Source organism: Typopeltis vanoorti, chromosome 4 (assembly GCF_054136105.1).
Source record: "Typopeltis vanoorti isolate ZY-2024b chromosome 4, IOZ_Tvanoo_1.0, whole genome shotgun sequence".
In the NCBI taxonomy this organism is placed as follows: Eukaryota; Metazoa; Arthropoda; class Arachnida; order Uropygi; family Thelyphonidae; genus Typopeltis; species Typopeltis vanoorti.
Window position 1 is genome coordinate 65,151,691 of NC_143552.1, and position 22,733 is coordinate 65,174,423.

The following is a 22,733-nucleotide window of genomic DNA, read 5'->3' on the forward strand; positions in this document are numbered from 1 at the left end:
AAGTATTTTTCATAAGCCAAGTGATTTGGTGAGCTGTTTTAGTCACTTTCGCAATGTGCCCCCTAAACTTCAACTCCCGATCCACCAGCACTCCCAAATCTTTGGCCTCATCAATCTCCTGGAGTACGGTTCCACCAATGCGATATACTGCTGCTATTCTTTTCACCCCAAAGTGCATAACCTTACACTTTGCCACATTAAACTGACATCCATTTTTCCTAGCCCAGTTCTCCAAACTATCCAAATCATCCTGTAAAATTTTGGCATCCTGTGCACTCACAATTGCTCTACCCAACTTTGCATCATCAGCAAACAAATGAACACTTCCTCTCAAATCCTTTCCAATATCATTGATGAACAAATTGAAAAGCAGTGGTCCAAGAACAGAGCCCTGTGCCACTCCACTAGTCACAAGACGTCTTTTTGACTCCACTCCTGAATAAACCACTCTCTGGTATCTCTCCTTCAACCACCCTCCTATCCATCTTACCAGCCCTATATCTATCCCCATCTGCTCCAGTTTACTGATTAGGGTTCCATGTGGTATCCTGTCAAAAGCCTTGGCTAGGTCCAGTAGTATCACTGTAAACCCATTACCCCTATCCAGTTCAGCCGTCACTGTTATAAAACGTGAGCAAGTTACTGAGGCATGATCTACCCTTCTCAAAACCATGTTGTCCCCCCATACAATATCCCATTTTCATCTATCCAATCCTGTATTCTTTTCTTGACTAATTTCTCTAAGACCTTGACAATGATTCCTGATATGCTAATCGGTCGATAATTTACAACAGCAGTCTTGGAACCACCTTTATGCAGTGGAACTATTTTCCCCTCCTTCCACCCGCTCGGGACTAACCCAGACCCGAGACTCAAATTGAACAAAATGGTCAAGGGTACTGACAATTCTTTAGCTGCTTCTCGTACTACACGAGCTGGTATACCATCCAATCCCACAGATGTATTGACATTGAGGTTATGCAATAGCCTACTCACCTCCACTTCATTCACCACAATTCCCATATAATCTACTGGTTTATTCGTTTCTGCAAGATTCACCACCACCTGGATGATATATTCTTGCAAAGTGCTCACTCACTTTATTTCTAACCCAATTCTCAGATCTATTACTTGAAATGGTTTGAATGCTGTTTTGTATACTGCTAGTGTGATGTTTTGACTAATTTCTCTCTTAAAATCCATATAAATTTAATCAGCTGGCTACCCACCATACCAGCTTTGCTTATTCTGTTGTCTATCTCCAGATTTAACTTGCCATTTTCATTAAAAACTATACCTAAATAGCTGAAATATTTTACTTGTTCTATAGGCTCTCCATTCAGAATGCAGTTGATATATCCAATGTTTCTGCCTATTTCATTAGTTTTGGGCTTTGATTTTCATGCCAAATTTGTTGCAGCTGTTATTCCATTTAGTTAGAAAATTCTGGAGATTTGCATTAGAAGTGTTTAAGAGTACAACATCGTCCTTGCCTAACTGGCCTGATCTCTAGGTCAGGCCAGTTAGGCAAGGATGTTTACTTTCTCCTCACTTGTTTAGTATATATGTGGAGAACATCATGCGTAAAGCATTGGATGAGCTCAGACAGTAATTACGACAGGAGGTAGATTGATTAGCAGTCTGAGGTATGATGATGATACAGTACCCCTTTGTAATGACATGGAAGAACTATTCTTCTTGACTAATTCTTATCTTTGTCAAGAATTAGTCCTTGACTAATTCTTGACAAAGCTAACAAGATCAGTAATAACAGAGAACTTCAACTCAATCCTAGCAAGACAAATATTATGGTTCTGAAAGGAAATACAAACAGAGAAGCTGTTGAGAAAAAGTGTACCTTAATGGAGAAAGAATTGAGGAGGTTAGCAAGTTTGAGTACCTGGGATCCATTATTAATGTGAAGAATTGCTGTTCAAAAGACGTCAGAAAAAGGTTAGGAATGCTAAAACAACTGTCAGAGACCTGTCTAAAAACTAGAAGGATGGATCTATCTCCATGCGAACAAAGTTGAGAATTTTGGATGCAGTTTTTCCAACAGCAACTTATGGATGTGAGACTTTGAACCTAAAGAAGTCAGATAAGAAACGGATATCTGCTTTTGAGATGTGGTGTTACAGAAGGCTGTTGAGAATATCATATACTGAAAGCCGTACAAATGAATGGGTGTTAGAAAAGATCAGTAGAATTTTAAGGCTCCTTAAGGATATTAACAGAAGAAATTAAAATATTTTGGACACAGAAAGGATGGAAGGGGGACTTCTCAGAACAATAATAGAAGGTAAAGTTCCTGGAAAAAGAGGAACGAGTAGACCATCAATGAGATGGATGCATGATGTGTATGGAGTGACTGATCTTCAGAGAGAGAGTTGAGGCTGCTAGAAAAGCAAACAACAGGACTACGTGGTGAGGCCTGGCGTGGCACATGACCGAGCATCGGAGTGACCATACGGCATCTGTAGATGCCCAGTGAACATAGAGAGAGAGAGAGTCAGGCCAGTAGAATAACTGTTGATCAAATCATTATCTCTTCAGCATACTATATGAAATTTAATTTAGCTTGTCTTTGTATATATATGTGTATACTCCAGATGATGACCTTAACATAAAGGTCAAAATGTCGTGAAATTAAAATAATTATTTATTTTAATTTAGTGTAAAATGAATGCTGATCACTGTATAACACTAAAGGAATGGATCAAATAAGGATGGATATGAATATGGTGATCAGAATTAGAAAATGGCTGATGGAGAGATATCATAGAGTGGTTTATGTAGGAGTTGAGTTCATGAGAAGTCAGTTGACCAGTAGTGTACTAAAGGGCTCAGTACTTGGTCCTCTGTTTTTAATTGGTATATCAATGAGACAGGAGAATTATTTGATGGTAAATATTCAGTTATTTGTTGATGATGCTAAACTGAGAAGAACAATGGTAAATGAACCTGATGCAGAGATCCTGTGTCCAACGTGTCCAAGTGTAAGGTGATGCCCCATCAATGTACTATCAATATAGTACACAAGCTGTGTACTATATTGATAGACTTGAACTGCAGTTAACTGATGAGGCCAGGAACTTTGGCATGATTGTGAACAGAGAGTTAAAGTTTAAAGGACATATTTCAAAGGTAGCCAAAACAGCACTTCAGATTATGTGGTTGTCGAAGAACATGCTAACAAGCAGGAATAGAGAAATTACACAGGCCTGCAAAATTTGAGTCATGAAAAGTTGTCTGGAAACTATTAACTGTTTCTGATTTATTTTTGACCGCTGATTTCAAATATCTCTTCCATTTTTCTCTATATAAGGATTTTTCACAAAATGGATCTCAATATTACAGTGAAATAGCTTTAAAATGCATTATATTAAGTAAAATAACAGTATTTAAAATTTTCCGTAAGCATTTTTGGAATGAAAGTATTAAAAAAAAATTTTTAATTAAAGTAATTAAAGATTGATCTTTAGTACATACTTTATATTTCATTGTGGTGTCTTTTTCTTTTTCCTTCAAAGCTTCTTTTCGAACTTTTTCTGTGAAATTCTTTTCCCGGATCGTCTCTGTGCGACATCCAACAATAGTCTGCCATCATGTTGACATTTCACCTGCCCTGATACCTTCTTTCCGTTTTCTTGATGTCTTGGTGGAATCACTCTCCTTGCTCTTTGCTGACAGTTGCCAGATTCAGGAAAGTAGTCTAAATGAGAGTTGAGAACGTGCATTTTTAAGCTCGTGGAGCTCCCAAATCCTTAATTTCTCTAGCATGTCTTCCACAATCATTTTATAGTTGGGGTCCTTGTGATTTCCTAAAAACAGTCACCACCTTTCAAAGCTTTCCACCCTTCTTTTTCAACAGTTGCCATTTTTTCTTCAAACAGTTTATCCTTCATAAGTTTCCTGATGTTTGGACCGATAAAAATGCCTTCTTTCAATTTTGCTGTAGATAATCCCAGAAATTTTGCACAGATGTATTTAAAACACTCTCCTTCTTTTGACAAAGCATTGACAAATTGCTTCATCAATCCCAGCTTTATGTGAAGCATGGGTAAAAGGATTTTTTCCCAAGCAACCAAAGTTTTGTGTAACACATTTTTACTTCCAGGTTCTAATGTGACTCTTTCTGGCCATTCCTTCTTGATCCAATGTTGCTCTCGATCTCGGCTATCCTACTCGCACAAAAAGCATGGGTATTTGGTGTATCCACTTTGTTGTTCCAAAATCATAGATATGACTTTAAGATCACTGCAAACTGTCCATCCATGATCATTGTACTTAAATTTGCTGTGAATGAAGGCTAAATTTTTGTATCGTTCTTTCAAATGCACGGAATGTGCTACTGGTACTGAAGCATACTTATTGTAATTATGGAGAAGCACAGCTTTGAGGCTTCTTTTTGAGGAATTGATAAACAACCTTAAATCGATGACTTCATATTTTACTTTGAATTTGCTTATCAGTCCAGGAATATTGCTACAGTAAACTAAATCACCTTCCTCTGAAAAGTAAGGAAGAAAATCTCTAAGAAGAAAATTTCTTTCTTCTTAGAAAATATGCCACCTTTCAGAAATATGATAACCTTAGTAGTCAATGACTAAAGTTCAACTAAAGCATCACAAAAGAAAATGCAAGTGTCTGTGACAACAGGAAAGTAATCTGTTATCTCTGCGAATCAGATTCGAAGTAGCCACCTGCACTTTTATCTGCATTCCTCTCTCCCTCTCCTATCTTAAGAATGAGAAATTCGTGGAAATTTCTTTATTTACCATAAAAAGGAACTTCAAAAGAGCAATTATACGACTAATTAGCTGTAAATAAAGGAGAATGAAAATAAATACCAATGTGCTGAATTTAAATCCAAATACTACTAATAAAATCGATAAAATTAGAAATTGGATAAAATTGGGCGATGGATTTTTTTTTACTGTTTTTTCTGAACTCAGCACCTAAAAATCTATAAGAATCAATTATTACTTCTCAGACAACTTTTTCATCAGGCCTGTGTTATTATTCCCCTATATAAAACCATATCTGGACTACTCCATGCAGGTATGCACACACATTCCATGGGGATGAAGAAGTTGTGGAGAGGATCTAAAGTGACAAAGATTATTGAGGTCTATGGAATGTTCTCTATGAGAATAGATTGATGGTCTGTGGGTTTCAAAAATTAGCTGAGAGGTGAAAAAGAGGAGACAGAGAAGCATTCAAGTTATTAAAGGGGATTTATAGGATTGAGACTGAAGATTTTTTTTTTTTTTTAGCACATGGGCAGGAAGAGAGAGAGAGAGAGAGCAAGGGCAACCATGAAAATTGTAAGCATGTGCTTAGCAAAGGTGTTAGGACTAGATTTTTTTGCTTCGAGTGTGGTGAATGGGTTGCCAGAGGCAGTTGTAAGTGATTCATCAGTGAATGAGTTTAAAGAGAAATATGATAGTATTGAGTGAATAATGGATCTTCCACAATGAGTCTTCTGACTTCATGGAGATACTGTATAATAATAATAATAATAATAACGAACAGTTCTAGGCATTTCAATTAGCCAGTTGAAGAAATTCATCCTCAGTAAGAGAGAAAATTAGCTAAACCCTCAATTAGTAATATTCAGCACAGTGTTAAAGCAAATTTTAATTTATGGATCTTAAAGTTGGAAATAAAACAAGCAACACCTCATGTGCATTTTCCTCAAACTCAATCAGGTTATTCGTGTTTCTCTGCTGGCTATCATTCATTCATTCAAATAAACAATTTCTATTTCTACTGAGGTACGAGATACTAACATTGAGAACTTGAATGGCAAGTTTGTAGTTCAGACTTTGAAAAATTATTCATGAATACATGCTTTTGAGAGAGATTTCTGGGCATCTGTAGTTGTATTTTTCAGTCATACTTCCAAAGAATAATGTTCCTCAAGGCTGTTGTTTTTTTCCTTAGTGTAACTTCCTCTGATTATAAGTAACATGCTTTATTATTATTATGATAATGATGATTCGGGCCTCCATGGAGTTACAAGACGCATCATGGAAAGAAAACGGTATCACACCACTCCTTGAATCAGACGATTCGTGCTCTCACCACTCTATCAGGCAATGTATTCTGTGGTTCAACTACCCTCCATGCAAAGAAACCACTTCTTACCATCTTACTCACAACTTCCTTTTATAACTTCCAGGAATGGCTTCTTCTCATCGTTTCTTCCCTCTGTGTCAACCCTGTAACTACCTCTCAACAGTTTAAAAGTCATATTACCTCTCCTTCTTCTGTTTACCAAACTCTGCAGTCCACACTCCCTCAGTCTATCCTCATAACTAACATTGTACAGTCCCAATATCATCTTTGTTTCTATCTTTGCACTCATTCCACAGTTAATTTATCCCCTTCAAATCCTGGGGACCAAATTTGAGCACAGTAGTCCAGATGTGGTCAGATTAGTGTTTATAAAATGGATTGCCAACTGTTTTATCTCTGCAGGTCAGTATCCTTCTCATTATTGTAGCAATCCTTTTTTTATGGGGAGGAGGGGGAGCGCTGTATTCTGGAAGAGGAAAGTCACTAATGGTGTGCCACAGAGGTCTACTTTTGGACTGTAGTTATTTAAATTGTATATTAATGATATTGGGAGGGGTTTATATGGTGATAAACAACAGTTTACAGATGATGTAAAACTCGGGAGAGTGATGAGGAATCAAGTACAAGTTGTGGCCTTACAGGAGGACTGGAACAGATTGTATGAGTGGGCAAGAGTATGGAACTGTCAATGCAATACTGCAAAGTGTAAGATCCCTGAAATTTGTTAGGCAACAATGGGATGTAAAGTGTATACTTGGTGGAGAAATTTTGCATGATGTTGAGGAGAAAATAGGTCTTGAAGTGGTTGTGGAGGGCAAGACTCTGAAGTTCAGAGGTCTCGTTGTCATTATTTGATGCAAAGTCATCACATTGGATAATGGCAATGATGCAGAGGACCTTAATATGCAGAAATAAATAGGTTCTGGTATCATTGTATAAGACCAATAATCTATATGAGGCCTGATTCATATTGATCAGGCTTCGTATGGGTTATTGTACATAGATTTAGTCCCCTGGTTTTCATAGTGATGAGGATATACTGGAAAGGATCTGGAGATATCTGACTAAGGTGGTAACTGGTCTTTGAGATATGGGATTTGGATATGAAAACAGATTGAAGGAATACAGTTTGCAAGGAAGAGGGGGTGGATATGACACATTTAAGTAGGTAAAGGGTTGTTAAAGGTTTAAGGGGAAGAAATTTTTCACGGAGGGGAAAGGGGATAGAACAAGGGGGACATTCTTGGAGCTGTATAAGGAGAGTGCAAGCAAGAACATAAGAAGCAGGTTCTTTGCATGGAAAATAGTTGGTGAGTGGAATACATTGGCTAACATTGTGGTGAATGGAGTTACATTGAATGAGTGTGAATCATGATTTGATGGACTTTGTTGGATTTGATGGACAAGTGTGTGCCTCCCACAATGATTCTTTTGACTCCATTTAGATTTTGTGTTAATAATAATAACCACCACTGAGCTGCAGTCCATATTAAACTTGCATTAGAACACATGAATATAAGATGAATGTGAAACTGTGAATAAAAAGGTGAATAATTTTCACAGACTGAATACGTGTGTTGAGGCTTAAGTGCTGTGAAAAATTCATCTTAGAGGTTTAATGGAATATTAACAGCACTGAGAAAGGATTAAAACTAATTTTAATACTTCCAATATTTCATCTCCTTCACAAAGACATCTTCGGGGATTACAAAAACTTTTTGTAACAACACACGTGCGCACACACACACACACACCGACTGACATCCTGTATTTTCACCGACATCATGAATTTCACCGGCTGACATCCTGTATTTTCTCAAATCTAACAATTATTCTGACAAATAAAGTGGCTTCATCTCAGTAGTGCAGATAAGCATTTAGCACTCTTTGCAAATTTGTAGTATAGCACCATGCATAATATGCCACTTTTGATAATTGGGAAAATAACCTGCCACTGGTATCGTTCTGACACAGCACTCCTGGCAACTGCCCCAAAGTGTTTGTACACAACTGCTTCATCTGTGTTCTATTCTTTCGAATCTCCTATACAGCCATACGCCAGAAATGAATTTACCAGTGGCAAGGAAAGGCTCAAATCAAATTACATGAGATCAGGTCCAAAATTAAACATTGGTAGTCCAGTTTATATTGGGTCTGCGTGGTTAGCCTAGTGGCTTTGTGCTTCGCAACCATATGCCTGGGGAAGGAGTGTCCCAGGTTCGATTCCCATTGAAGACGTGAGGAACTTGAGGATCTTCCTCAGGCATAGCCAAGTTAGCCGGTCTTGGGTGCGGGCAGTAGTGTTTTTTTCCGCCAGTTTATCCTGCATTTTTCATCCCGCAAGTAGGCAATCCAGCCTCGTGAACAATACACTTCTACAGCCAAAAATATATCCCCCCCCCCCCAGCGACAGACTAGGCGACAGGTCAGTTGGGAGTGGTACTAACATGAAGTCACATCTAAGTAACACAGCAGACCCTGCATAGGAAGCAGGAATAATGCATAATGAAAGAAGAACTTCAGCTTATATAGGAATCATAGAAAATAACTTAATCTTATCAGTTTTAGTTTTAATGGCTGATTTTAATTTGCAGTGTATGTACTCTTATCTTGAACTACCTGCATGAACTGGTATGAAAGCAGATGGTTGTAATCTCTACATCAATTGCAGTTTTTCACTATTTGGATGAGCCATGTAGACTTAGGAAAATTTTTATCTTATAGATGAATTTGAATTTGTCAATCTTTTTATGCAGGAGTAAAATATAATTACATACACACACAAAATGCCACTAAGATAGATCTCTTCAATATAGAATTTCAACAGTTGAAAAGTATGAAAAATGTGATTTGCAGTATGATGAAGGATTGGATTGAAAGATGTGTAGGATTCTCTCTGCTGTTAACAATCTACCTGCATTTTATAATCAGCCTTTTTGGACTTCAAAAAGGCATTTTAACAGATTACCACATGACACACTGGTGGTTAATCACCTATCTATAAAACCATCCTAAGGAGCGGATTGGAATGGTTAACACATTAATCAGTGGGTAGACTTCTGTTTTATATTTTCTTCTTTAATTGAAAAAGCAGAAGCCAAAAATTATTGGCAAAAATTAGTGGGAACTGAAATGAATTGGAGTATTATGAATATTTTGAATATCATTTGGATTTTTCCTTTAAATACAGTATATTTTTATTTACTTACTAAGATTTTAACTGAAAATTTGATTTTGAGGTTAAACTTTTCAGAACAGCAAATTTAAGAGTATAAGCTTTCTATATGCACTCATCATTAATGAAATTTTTTCTGTTGATTCATGTAGCCAAATCACTGGGGTTTTAGCAGCTGTGCTGGATGCCGCTCCTGCAATTGTGGTCCAGCTTCTGAAAGTGAACAGTGTGATATACAAACTGGAAAATGTTTATGTAAACCTGGAGCAGCAGGAATTACATGTGATGTGTGCGAGCCTGGATATTGGCAATATTCAAATGATGGATGCATATGTAAGTGGGAATTAAAAAATGACATACTATTGTTTTAGCCATAGATATTTCAGGAATATAAACAGTATGAAATGTGATGAATATTCATTCATTATTATAATTACTATATTGCACTCGGATTTTAAAAATCAGATTATGCAAAATAGATTTTATTAAAATTAACAAGAATTTTATAAATGTGCTCTAGAAATTTATATCATAAGTAAATGCTAACTTTTATTATTATTATTATTTTGGTAACCTCCGTGGAGTCAATAGACTCATCATGGGAGGCCCACTCAAACAGAAACATGTCTATCATAATGAACTTTGAAATTATTACACTCCCTGCATTCACATTGCGCTCTGGCAATGCATTCCACTTACCAACAAATCTCCATGTAAAAAATCTACTCCTCACACCTTTCTTCACTACATCTTTATATAACTTCCAGGGAATGGCCTCTTATTCTTCCCATCTTAACATCCACTCTTTGTATAATTTTTTCTGTATTAATCTGTTAGAATCCCTTAACTTACTTGAAGGTTTTTATCATATTTCCTCTTTTCCTCCTATCCATCAACATCTGTAATTAGATGTTGATTACAGATGTTGGTGGATGTTTGTACATGTCAATGTTGGTGTACATGTCAGTGTACATTTTATTATAGCAGCAATATGATGTGCCCTCATAACTTCAGTCCACTATCTACCATTGATTCAAGATCCAGACTTTCATCCACTCCCTGAAGTACAGCTCCACCAATATAGTATGTAGCCTTATATCTCTCTCTGCCTCAAAAGTGTAACACCTTTCATTTATTAATATTAAAACTGCAGCCCCATTCATTTTTCCAAGCTAAAAGTCTATTCAAATCTTCCTGTAGAGAACTGACATCAGCACTACCCCTGATAATTCTACCTAACTTTGCATGGTGGTATTTTCTATAACAATAAATTCTGGCCAAAACCCCAGATTATTGCTACTGTTCTAATGGAAATTCATTATAGAAAACTTTCCACTTATAAATTATTCCTTTAATTCCTATGAGTATTTTTGTAGTAAAAAATTTACATCATGCTGCAGTTCAAATCAAATCAGCACTGAATCTCTAAACTGAAAGGGGTTCATTTTTATGAATTATGAGCATTTTTCTCTTGTGCACATATTTAATTCTTCCACATTATTACAATGGCAACTCATGTACAATGATATTTTTTAAACACATTAAGCAGTTGGCATTCATTTTTGAAAATTATGGAGACAATTATTGTGTTATAGAAAAAATTATATTCAACTTGAGCACACACACACGCACGCACGCACGCACACACACACACACACACACACACACACACACACACACACACACACACACACACACACACACACACACACACACAGAAAGTGACATTTATAAACAATGGCCCTAGAAAATAGTACCATCAATAAAATTCTTCACAGAACTACACCTAAAACAAAGTAAAAAAGAAAAGATATGGTAGTGCTAGTTGGAAATAATAATTTAAGTAATAGCAGATGTATGAGAAACAATATGAAAGGCTTTGGAAGAGGTGAGAAAGAAAAGAGAGAATAGAATTTTTTTTTTAATTGAGATACAATAGTAATGAGTTAAGGAGAGTGTGAGGAGGGAAAATTGAAAGTTGCCCAAATGGGCCAAGTAGACTGTATATTTAAGAAAAAGTGAGGAGGTAACTAGTTAAATCTGTACACAAATGTCAGGAGCATTAGAAACAAAGTGGTTCAGTTTGTTGCTTTTGTGAATACACTCTGGCCTAAAATTGTTGTCATCAGAGAAATCTAGCTCTCAGACCTGGATGTCATAATGGGAATCAGGGTCAAAGGATATGGTATTTTTAGGAATGACAGAAGAGATTGGAGAAGGGGGCAGGAGTACTACTAATGATATCTGATGACTTGAGTCCATTTAAGATAGTGACACATGAAAACAATATTAGTTATAATGTAATGGCCTATGTAGCACTGAGCAATGTTTGTATAATATGAGTCTTAACCAAGGGAAAGGAATGGAAAGAGTGTATGATAATTCCATTGCATAAGGGTGGTGCAAACAGTGATGTGTCTTACCATTGATCTAAGAATATTTCTGGGGTAAGAGTAATTTTAAAGATTTTAGAGAAATTGGTAAGAACTTGCATACAAAAATGGATTGACAAAACAACATATACTTTGCAAGGAACAGCAAGCATTTACTAAAGGGAAGTCATGTCAAGAGCAGTTTACTCATATTTTATAATAATGTTACAGCAGAGTTGGATAAAAGGAATGGATATGCTAAGATACTGTGGGACTTTGCTAAGGCATTTGATAGGATGCCACATGAAAGGCTGTTGCACAAACTAGAGAATATGGGATTGGAATATAAACTGTTAGCTTTGATAAGTGGGTGGCTGATGGACAGATATCAACAAGTGATATGTGGGGGATATGAATCTGCCAGATTTAATTTGATAAGTGGTGTTCCCCAGGGATCATACCTTGGACTATTGTTGTTTAATACATACATTAATGATGTTTGGAAATGGGCTGACTGGAGATCTTCAGTTGTTTGTTTGTTTGCTGAGAATGCAAAGATAGGCAGACAATCAGAGATGCTACTGATATATAGCATTTGCAGGGCGATTTTAATAAGCTGGAAGTGTGGGCAATTGATAATGGCTATCAATTACAATGTTAATAATTACAATAAAACAATTACAATGTTAATAATTAAAAAATTATGCACTTTGGCATGATGCAATATGCAACAACATATTATATTAGTGGGATTATGTTTGTGGTAACTGATGAGATTAGAAATCTCAGAGTTATGACGGATAAAAACTGAAGTTAAACAGTGACATAGCAAAAATTGGAAACACAACTAGAGGATAATTGCAATGTAGAAACATTCATTTTCATCTAAGGATATAAGTGTTTGTCTTGAGTGCTGTGTGCAGATTTGGTCTTCTGTGATCAAAAGGTTTAAAGAATTTGTGAAAATACCTCAAAGAAGACTAACAAAGATAATAACAATCAATATTATTATTATTATTATTATTATTATTATCATCCCAAGACCTCATGGAGTCAAGGAGGTCCTTTTATCACACACACACACAGCTCATCATACCATGTTTTAAACACATTCAAACTCTTTGCAGACACCACATTCTCAGGCAAGGCATTCCAATCTCTGCATGAAAAAAAACCTGCCTCTCACTCCCCTACTCACACCCTCTTTATACAGTTTCCAGGGATGACCTCTGGTTCTCCTCTGATCTCCCACTATTTTCTGTAGAACTTTTCCAGCATTGATCCTATAACAACCCCTTACCAACTTATAGGTCTCTATCATATCTCCATAATTTTGTCATTCCATAATCATTCTTTCTTTTACTGGCTACATATCAAAAGAACTCCTTAGGATTCTTTTTGGCTTCATTAGCTAACTGCTGTTCATACCTCTCTTTTGCTACCCTCACCAACCAAGTCACCCTCCTTGCCTGGTCTTTGTAGACCTCATGAAATTGGTTATTTCCACTTCTCTTTTGCTGCCTCCACAATGCCCTTTTTCTGTATATCGCATGCTTAATCTCTTTATTCATCCATCTCACACCTACCTTATTTAACCTTCTCACCCTTGGAATACATTTAGACATTGCATCTACTAGATAGTTTTTGAAAATCCCCCAAGCTGCATTGATCTTGTTTCCAGCTAACTCCTCATTCCACGCTACACCTGCAAGCTGTCTCCTGAGCTCTTCATAATCACTCCCCCTTGTAGTTCCACATATACTCTTTTCTCACAGAGGTCCTCACACTGCCGGCAACCACCCAGGTAATCACCTCATGGTCACTCTCACCAATTGGTGGATGATTTGACACCTCATTTATAGTTACATTCTCTGATGAGATAACCAAATCCAAGACCCTCAATCATCTCATGCCCTCTGTTACATATTGTCTGAGATAGTTATCCCACAAAAACTCAAGAAACTCATTTTTTTTTTACTTCCAGTTGCTATCTCATCATTGCAGTCTATATTGCCATAATGAAAATTGCTCATAATGATCACCATTTTCTTATTTGCTTGACTAATTTGATTATACATTTCATTTTCACCACCGTCCACATTACCTGGTCTATAACAACATCCAACCAAGTATTTGATTCCATTCACCTCTATCTTACACCATACTGCCTCAAAACCACTGGCACTATTTTACTCTTGCATCTCTACTTAGCATGGACATAACTATTTCTCTATCATCAATAGCACCCCCCCATCCCCTTTTACCCCTTCTATCCTCACGAAACACATCATACCCTTCTTGAAAGTTTATTTTGCACCTGGTTAGACTATAATACATTTAGTTTAATCTTTTATACGAGTGTGAGCAAACAAAGTTTGCGCCTGAAAATATCTTCAGGATTGAGGAAAGGTAGTGCAACACCAGGCAACTCGGAGGAAAGGTGGACCAAGCTATCATCATTCCCATCTCAGTATCTCCTATAATGCAAAACACATCTCCTTACAGATATGTATAATGTTATGGATTAAGGGAAGGGCCACTACCCAGAGGTTTCGACCTTTATTGAGGTCTCGTCAGTGGGAGCCAGGCCCAGAGGTGGAGATACCAAGGCAGAAGCAATGGAGAAGTCATCTTTACCTATAGGAGTTACCAAAAGGTGTGCCACCTTATTATTAAGTTACTCTGGATTTAGAGAAAGATGTTGAAAGTTTATTTTGCACTTGGTTGGACTATAATAAATTTAGTTTAATCCTTTATCCAAGTGTGAGCAAACAAAGGTGTTGCACTACCTTTCCTCAGTCCTGAAGATATTTACAACTGCAAACTTTGTTTGCTCACATTTGGATCAAGGATTAAACTAAATTTATTATGGTCTAACCAAGTGCAAAATAAACTTTCAACATCTTTCTCTAAATCCAGAGTAACTTAATAATAAGGTGGCACACCTTTTGGCAACTCCTATAGGTAAAGATGACCTCTCCATTGCTTCTGCCTTGGTATCTCCAGTTCTGAGCCTGGCTCCCACTGACGAGACCTCAATAAAGGTCGAAACCTCTGGGTAGTGGCCCTTCCCTTAATGCATAACATTATACATATCTGTAAGGAGATGTGTTTTGCATTATAGGAGATACTGAGATGGGAATGATGATAGCTTGGTCCACCTTTCCTCCGAGTTGCCTGGTGTTGCACTACCTTTCCTCAATCCTGAAGATATTTTCAGGCGCAAACTTTGTTTCCTCACACTTGGATAAAGGATTGAACTAAATTTATTATAACATCATACCCTTCCATCTCTATTCCTGTCAGGATGTCGTCCTCTTCCAACCTTGTGTCACTTATTCTGACAATCTTTGGGTGAACAGATGCAATTAGTGCAACCATTTCATCTGCCTTGTTTCTTATACTTCTAGCATATGTATACAAACACAACAGCTCATTTCTGGATCTGCAGCTAGTTCCAAGTGTAAGCAAACGAAGTTTGCACCTGTAGCCCATAATGCAAATGCCCCAGTCCTGATTCTATTTCAGGCACAAACTTTGTTTGCTTATACTTGGATAAAGGATTAAACCCAGTATATAATTTCTTCGTATCTTTAATTTATGGTATAACCAAGCATAAAAACTTCCAACAACTATCTAATTCAGAGTATTTTCATAATATGGTGTGACACCTTTTGGCTACTCGTATATGAAAATATGACTTCGGCATTACTTCAACCTTAGTATCACCTCTGGTTCTGGCTCCCACTGAAGAGTCCTCAATAAAGGTCGAAACTGGTTGGAAGCTTGGTTGATGAATGGCAGTGCTGTAGCCCATGAAGTTTTAACTGAGGCTTGGCTGTTGCTGTTGCCCAGGTTCTGGAGGAGGGGATGGGAGGAGAGGGGGGTAATAAAGGGCTACAGCATTGCCCTTGAAGTTAACTGAGGCACGGCTGTTGCTGTTACCCCCAGATGAAAAATGAGCAGCTCTTCTCGGTGGTGGGGTGAGCCTGCCACAGGGTAGAGCCAATGCTGAAAGTTTTTCTCAATGGCAGGGTGGGCCTGAGAAAAACACTGAGAGGAAAAACACTGAGGTTTTGATCTTGCAGGTCGCTCATTGTTGGGTGATCCGAGGGATCTCACTAGTTTTTGGAGAGGTAACCCCACACTTAAACAGGGAAACTGGTCTAGGTAGTGACTCTTCCCATAATGCATAGCATTATACATTCCCACAAGGATATGTGCTTTGCATTATGGAATACTAAGGCAAGTGATGTGAAGTCATTAGCTTCTATATACGAGTTGTCCCAGTCCTGATTATATTTCAGGTACAAACTTTGTTGGCTTACACTCAGATAAAGGATTAAACCAAGTATATAATTTCTTAGTATCTTTAATTTATAGTAAAACCAAGTGGAAAAACTTCCAACATAGATGATATCAGAATTATCGAATGTAGACTATGAGCATAGATTGAGATTATGTGGACTGGAGACACCATTAGACAGGAGAAAGAGGGGTGATATGATAGAGGTCTATAAACATTTGAGAAGCCATTATAGGATATCACTTGACAAAATTTTTCCTTTTTCTAGTTTCACTGATTGAGTTTATTTATCACGAATTCACCGATTGAGTTTATTTACCCCAAAATAAGTAAAACATGGTTGAATGAAGATGATATTCTAGTGGGAATAGAAATGAAAGGATACATCATATTTGCGAGGATGGAAAGGACAAGAAGGGAGGGAGAGTGCTGTTGCTGATAGCAGAGGAGTTAAACATGAAAGAAGGAAATAGTGGTAATAGTTATGAGGCAGTGTGGTGCAACATGACGGTTGATAGGAAGAGATATTTAGATGGTTGTTGTTATAGGCTAAGGAGTGTAGAGGGTGGCAATGAAGAAATAGATTAAATAGCTTCAGTTAACGAACAAGAAATGGTTTTATTCATTCATTTCATATGGTGATTCAACAGCTGTGAGCCCCTTTTATTGGGGAGGTACGGCACCACCTCAATCCCTCCTATTTTTATTTCTCGGGACTGGCATAATTGACAATTCAGAGCTATGGCTGGAGGGATTGTCTTAAGAATTCTTTACTGTATCCATGTGTGTGTGTTCATGTGGCCAGTTTACCTGCTTGCGAGATGAAAAACCTCAGATAAACTGGGGGGGGGGGACCCGGCTGTCCATGCCAAGACCAGCTAACTTGGCTTAGGCTGAGGAAGATCCTTAAGCTCCTCACGTCATCGACAGGAATCAAACCTAGGACACTCCTTCCCCAGGCATATGGTTGCAAAGTGCATAGCCACTAGGCTAACCGTGTGGACAAGAAATGGGTGATTATTATGGGCGATTTTAATTATGATGGTCTAAATTGGAAAGAAGAGAAAAATCCATTTGGGAATAAAGAAAGTGAATTTTTCGAGTTCTGGAGAGATAACTATATCAGGCAACATATAAAGGAGGGCATACAAGGATCGAGAGTTTTAGATCTGATCATTTCATCATCAGATGATGTAATTGTGAGTGGGTTTCACACCTTCCTCCAGTTGGTGAAAGTGATCATGAAGTGATTATCTGTAGTGTGGCTAGTCATATGCAGACTTTTGTGAGGAAAGGATATATGTGGAATTATAAGGCTGGTATTTATGACAAGCTTAGGAGATAGCGTGGAGCTATGGCATGGAACAAAGAGTTGAGCGGCAAGGAAATAAATGCTGCTTGGGAACTGACAAAAAAATACATGACAACATCAATGTGTGAGTATATTATTATTATTATTATTACGGGTATCTCCATGGAGTCAGTAGACTCATCGCGGGAGACCCAAACTAGCAAAACAATATCTGTCATATCTCTTCTTGAATTCATTTACAGATGAAGAGCTCACAACTAAGTCAGGCAATGAATTCCACTCATTCACCACCCTCCAGGCAAAAAACCTTGTTCTGACACCTTTGTTAACCACACTCTTCTTTAATTTCCAGAGATGACCTCTTGTTCTTCCATCACTTTCACACAGCTGAAACATTTCCCCTGCATCAATCCTATAAAAACCTTTTAGTAATTTGAATGTTTCTATCATATCCCCTCTTCTTCGCCTATCAACCAATCTCTGCAATCCACAAGCTCTCAATCTATCAATGTAGGGAGCATTTTTTATATCACTCACCAACTTGGTCACTCTTCTCTGAACCCTCTCCACAGCCTCCTCATCTCCAAGGAATCCAGGTGACCAGACCTGAGCACAGTAATCCAAATGTGGAAGTATCAATGCTTTATAAAGGGGAATTATAACCTCTTTATCTCTGGATGTCAGTGTGTTCCTCAACAACCAAGTAATCCTATGTGCAATCTTGGACACCTTAGCAATGTGTCCTCTGAACTTCATCTCCCTATCTACCAATACCCCTAAGTCCCTATCCTCATCAATCTCTTGGAGTACCTTTCCATCGATGTAGTACACAGCTGGTAATCTTTTAATCCCAAAATGCATGACTTTACACTTTTCCACATTGAACTGACATCCATTTTCTTTTGCCCATTTTACCAGCTTATTTAAATCCTCCTGCAAACTTTCAACATCAGCTTGATTTTTTATTGCACTACACAACTTTGCATCATCAGCAAACAACTGAATATCTCCCTTTAAGCCGTTTCCTATATCATTTATATACAAATTAAACAACATTGGCCCAAGCACAGAGCCCTGAGGCACACCACTGGTCACCTGCCTCATTCTGGACTCGGCTCCTCCATACACCACCTTATGGTATCTCTCCCTGAGCCATTCTCCTATCCATATCACCAATTTAATATCCATTCCCATCTGCTCCAATTTGCGTAACAGTGTTCTATGGGGTATCCTGTCAAAAGCCTTAGCAAAATCCAGAAGTACCACTGTGTAGCCAGTTCCTTTGTCCAACTCAGATGTTATTCTATTATGAATAGTTAATAGATTGCTAAGGCAGGATCTACCTTTAACAAAACCATGTTGGCCTCTATAGAGTATCATATCCTGATCCACCCATTCTTGAATTTTGTCTTTAACCATCTTTTCCAATACTTTTACCACTACTCCTGAGATGGTGATTGGTCTGTAATTCAATACCGCAGTTTTAGAGCCACCCTTATGCAAAGGAACCACTTTGCCTAACTTCCACTCCCTAGGGACCATACCAGAGTTCAAACTTAAGTTAAATATCCAGGTGAGAGGGGTTGACAATTCATTTGCACATTCACGCAACACCCGAGCTGATATTCCATCTAAGCCTACTGCAGTGTTTGCATTTAAGTTTTGCAATATATTTAATACCTCTGATTCTTTAGCTTCAATTCTCACATTAGGTATTGCTGTAGGTATAGAGATATCCTCACTTGGGTGATAGACTTTTGAAAAGTGATCACTCAGTAACTCGACTATTACATCTGATTTTGTCACCTCAATACCATCAGCACCCACTAAGGTTATCCTTCCGAAGTCATTCTTCCTCTTACTTGCCAAATAGCGGAAGAACTCTTTGGGATTACCCTTGATCTCTTTGGCTAAGGTCTTCTCATAATCTGATTTAGCTTTTCTTACTATGCTGGTAACTTTCCTAGCTTGAGCCTTGTACTGCTCATGGGTGTCCTGATCGCCTTTCTCCTTGTAAATTCTCCATAACATTTTCTTTTTTTGCAGTTCAAGCTTGATACTACTGCTCATCCATCTAATGCCTGCCTTGTTTGACCTCCTAACCATGGGGACACAATCTGATATTGCTTTCCTCAGATACCCGCTGATTTTATCCCAAGCACTGCTAACATCTTTCCCTTGCAATATGTTCTGCCATGGGATGGCTGCAAGCTCACTCCGAAGCTTGTTATAATTGCCTAACCTGTAGTTCCGTACATACCCCTTCTTAATAGAAAAATCCACAGATTTTGCAACCTCCCAAGTCAATACCACATGATCGCTTTCACCAACTGGAGGTAACGAGGACACCTTACTTATGCATATAACCTCTGAACCAATAACCAGGTCCAACACTCTCACACCACGTGTCCCTTCAGTTACGTGCTGTTTCAAGTAATTATCTCGTAGAAGATGTATGAATTCCATTTCCTTTTTGCTACGTGATATTTCCTCCTTCCAATTGATATCACCGTAATTAAAATCCCCCATAATAATCACCAAGCCTTCACTCATTGCACTAAGTTGCTGATGCATGAATTCAATATCTCCCCCCGTACTCCCTGGCCTATAGCAGCATCCAACTGTATATTTGGTTGCGTTGGTCGCTATTTCGCACCAGACTGCCTCAAATGAACTCTTATTCACATGTCTATCATCATGATATACTACTTTCTTTGGCTGCAACACATCAGCTATCATCAACAGTACTCCTCCCCCTGTTCTATCTTCTCTATCCTCCCTGAAAATAGTGTACCCATCACATTCAATTCCAGTGACCACATCTTCTGCTGACAGCCAAGTTTCACTAATGCCTACAACTTTTGGTGAGATTTCACTGACTAATGCCAAAAATTCTTCTCTCTTATTTCGAATGCTTCTAGCATTGGTATACAAAAATTGCAGATTCCCTCTAGATCTTGTACCGGCTTTAGAACTGATATATAAGTCATTAACTACCGTAGTCCTATGCCGATTTTTATCCCCTCTCTTCTGCAATTTATTCAGCCTATAAGGATCAATAAATACACAATCAGTGCTAAAGTTTCTCTCTCTTACACTCAACCTTTTCAATATTAGTTTCCCTGCCCAATAACTTCAACCTGTTCAGAAAACAATAACTTCTTCAATCGCTTATGTCCTTCCATGTTAAGATGCAGTCCATCTCTAGCATACAACTGCCTTTTTCCTTCAAACACACTCCAAACATCAACAAACTCCAGACCTCTTTTTCTGCACATTCTTGCAATCATATCATTCATTATCATTGCTCGTCTACTTAACTCGTAATTGTCAAAACGAGGCAGCACACACACTATTCTCCCATTGACACTTTTCCTCTTCACAATATCTAATAATGTTCTTAAATCTTTTCCTACCCGATTTATACTACCTCTCAGGTCATTCGTACCCACCATAACTATCATCTTGTCTGCTTCATGCCCTCTCTTTATTGCTAAAGCCACTCTTTCTATTGTCCCATCAGCCAAGCACTCCTCATGCATACCACTCTCCATACCCTTAATCATAGAATCACCATATATTTTACTACTCTTAACTTCATTCAAGTCCACACTCATGGACTCATTCTCTACACTATTCAGCATGACTCTCCCAGCTTCACTACTCAACTCTCTATTACTTACCCCCCCCACTCTCACTACATCTCATTTTTTCTAGGCCACTTGTGGTTTTATTATATTGACTCACAATCACTCCCATACTATTTATTACTGAATCATTCACCAAAGACTCACCCATATGTAATCCTGTTCTAGTTACTTCAGCTAAAGTAATCTCTATAGTCCTAATTTCTCTGTTTAACACATTAAACTCCGCTTTAACTTCCAGTATCTCCTTACCGATCACTTCCACTTCCTCATGAAGAAGATGAAGGTCATTTTTCATTTTCATAAACTCCCGCCGAAGTTCTTCCGCTACGGTCCCGATGTCAGCTTCCATTCCTAAACGCTCCAGCCTATCCCGACACTTCTCACATACGTCGACATTTTCGTTCTTTTCATTTTGCCAGACCGACCACAGATCCTTCACATTTTTCGGTGCATACATATAGCAGTTTCCGCAACGCATCCATTGCGAAAAATCCAACGCTGAGCCGGCCTTTCTTGTAGTAGTAGAAGTCCTGCGCGCCGCTGACGTACGTTTCTTGTTGGACGCCATCTTTACACATTGATATAGTGAAACAAACGGCAGTGAAAACACAATATATACAACACAGCTCTAAACAATAATACCACTGAAGGACACTTGTTTCTAACCGATACACAATTGCAGCACAATTTGTGACAAAAAGCCACACTATATTTAACTTTAAAAACACGTTTTGTAGACTAGCTAAACTCGACCGCCACATTTACCAAGGACACTAGCGCCACCAGATATTCTGAAGGCAAAAAAAACCTGAAGAAGGTAGTGGTAAAATGGATGAATGAATCGCTTAAGCATGAAATCTAGAAGAAGAAGAAGGTACTTTGGAGGCAGTATAAGAGGAATAATGGTAATAATCAGTTACATGAAGAGTATGAATAACAAGCCAGAAGAGTGATTCAATTGGTAAGGAAAACAAAAATGCAGTATGAACAGAAATTGGAAAATCAGGCGAAGAAAAATCTTAGAGTATTTTAGATATGTGCCAAGTAGAAGGAAGAATGATCATGGTAAGATGATGGTAATGGATGAAACAACAGCATGTACAACATGTACAACAGCACATGTTTCAAGGGAGTGGAAGTGAGTAAAATTGTTCCACTGCATAAAGGCCTTGATAAGGCTGTTGCTTCAACTTATACGGCAATCTGTATATCTGGAGTTGTGGCAAAGGCACTGCAGAGATTGGTGAGAAGTAGGATACAGAAATGGGTTGATAAGCAGTATTCTCTGTTGTTTTCAGCATGAGTTTGTTAAAGGGAGATCACGTTTTACTAATTTACTTATATATTATATCAAGGTGACAAATACCTTGTACAGGGGAGATGCTTATATAGTGGTGTACTTGGATTTTGCAAAAGCTTTTGATTGACTGCCACATGACAAGCTGTTAAATAAATCAAAACAGATGGGATTAGATATCAGACTTCTGAGTTGGATCAGTGACTGGCTGACAGATAGATATCAGAAAGTTGTATATGAGGGCGCAGTATCTTGAAAGAGGTAGTTCATTAATAATGTGCAACAGGCATCAGTTTTGGGACCTTTGTTGTCCAATTTGTATATTAATGATATTGGGATGTGTTTAACTAGTGATATACGGCTGTTTGCAGATGATGTAAAATTGTGGAAAGCAATGCAGAGTCAAGCAGATGTTATGGCCTTACAGGAGGACTTGAATAGATTGCATGAATGGGCAGATAAGTGGAACTATCAGTTCAATGTTGAGAAATGTAAGGTTTTGAGATTTGGTAAGCAATGATGGGATGTAAAATGTATATT

At 37.9% G+C, this 22,733-nt stretch overlaps 1 protein-coding gene across 1 annotated transcript in view; it reads left to right on the forward strand.

Annotated features, from left to right (window-relative positions):
* LanA (laminin subunit alpha) overlaps window positions 1-22,733 on the forward strand; it is a 1,191,635-nt gene that overhangs the window by 705,913 nt on the left and 462,989 nt on the right. The window contains exon 35 of the mRNA XM_090391815.1: window positions 9,409-9,589. Within this exon, the coding sequence (XP_090247941.1) occupies window positions 9,409-9,589 (181 nt within the window). The remainder of the gene's footprint in view (window positions 1-9,408; window positions 9,590-22,733) is intronic.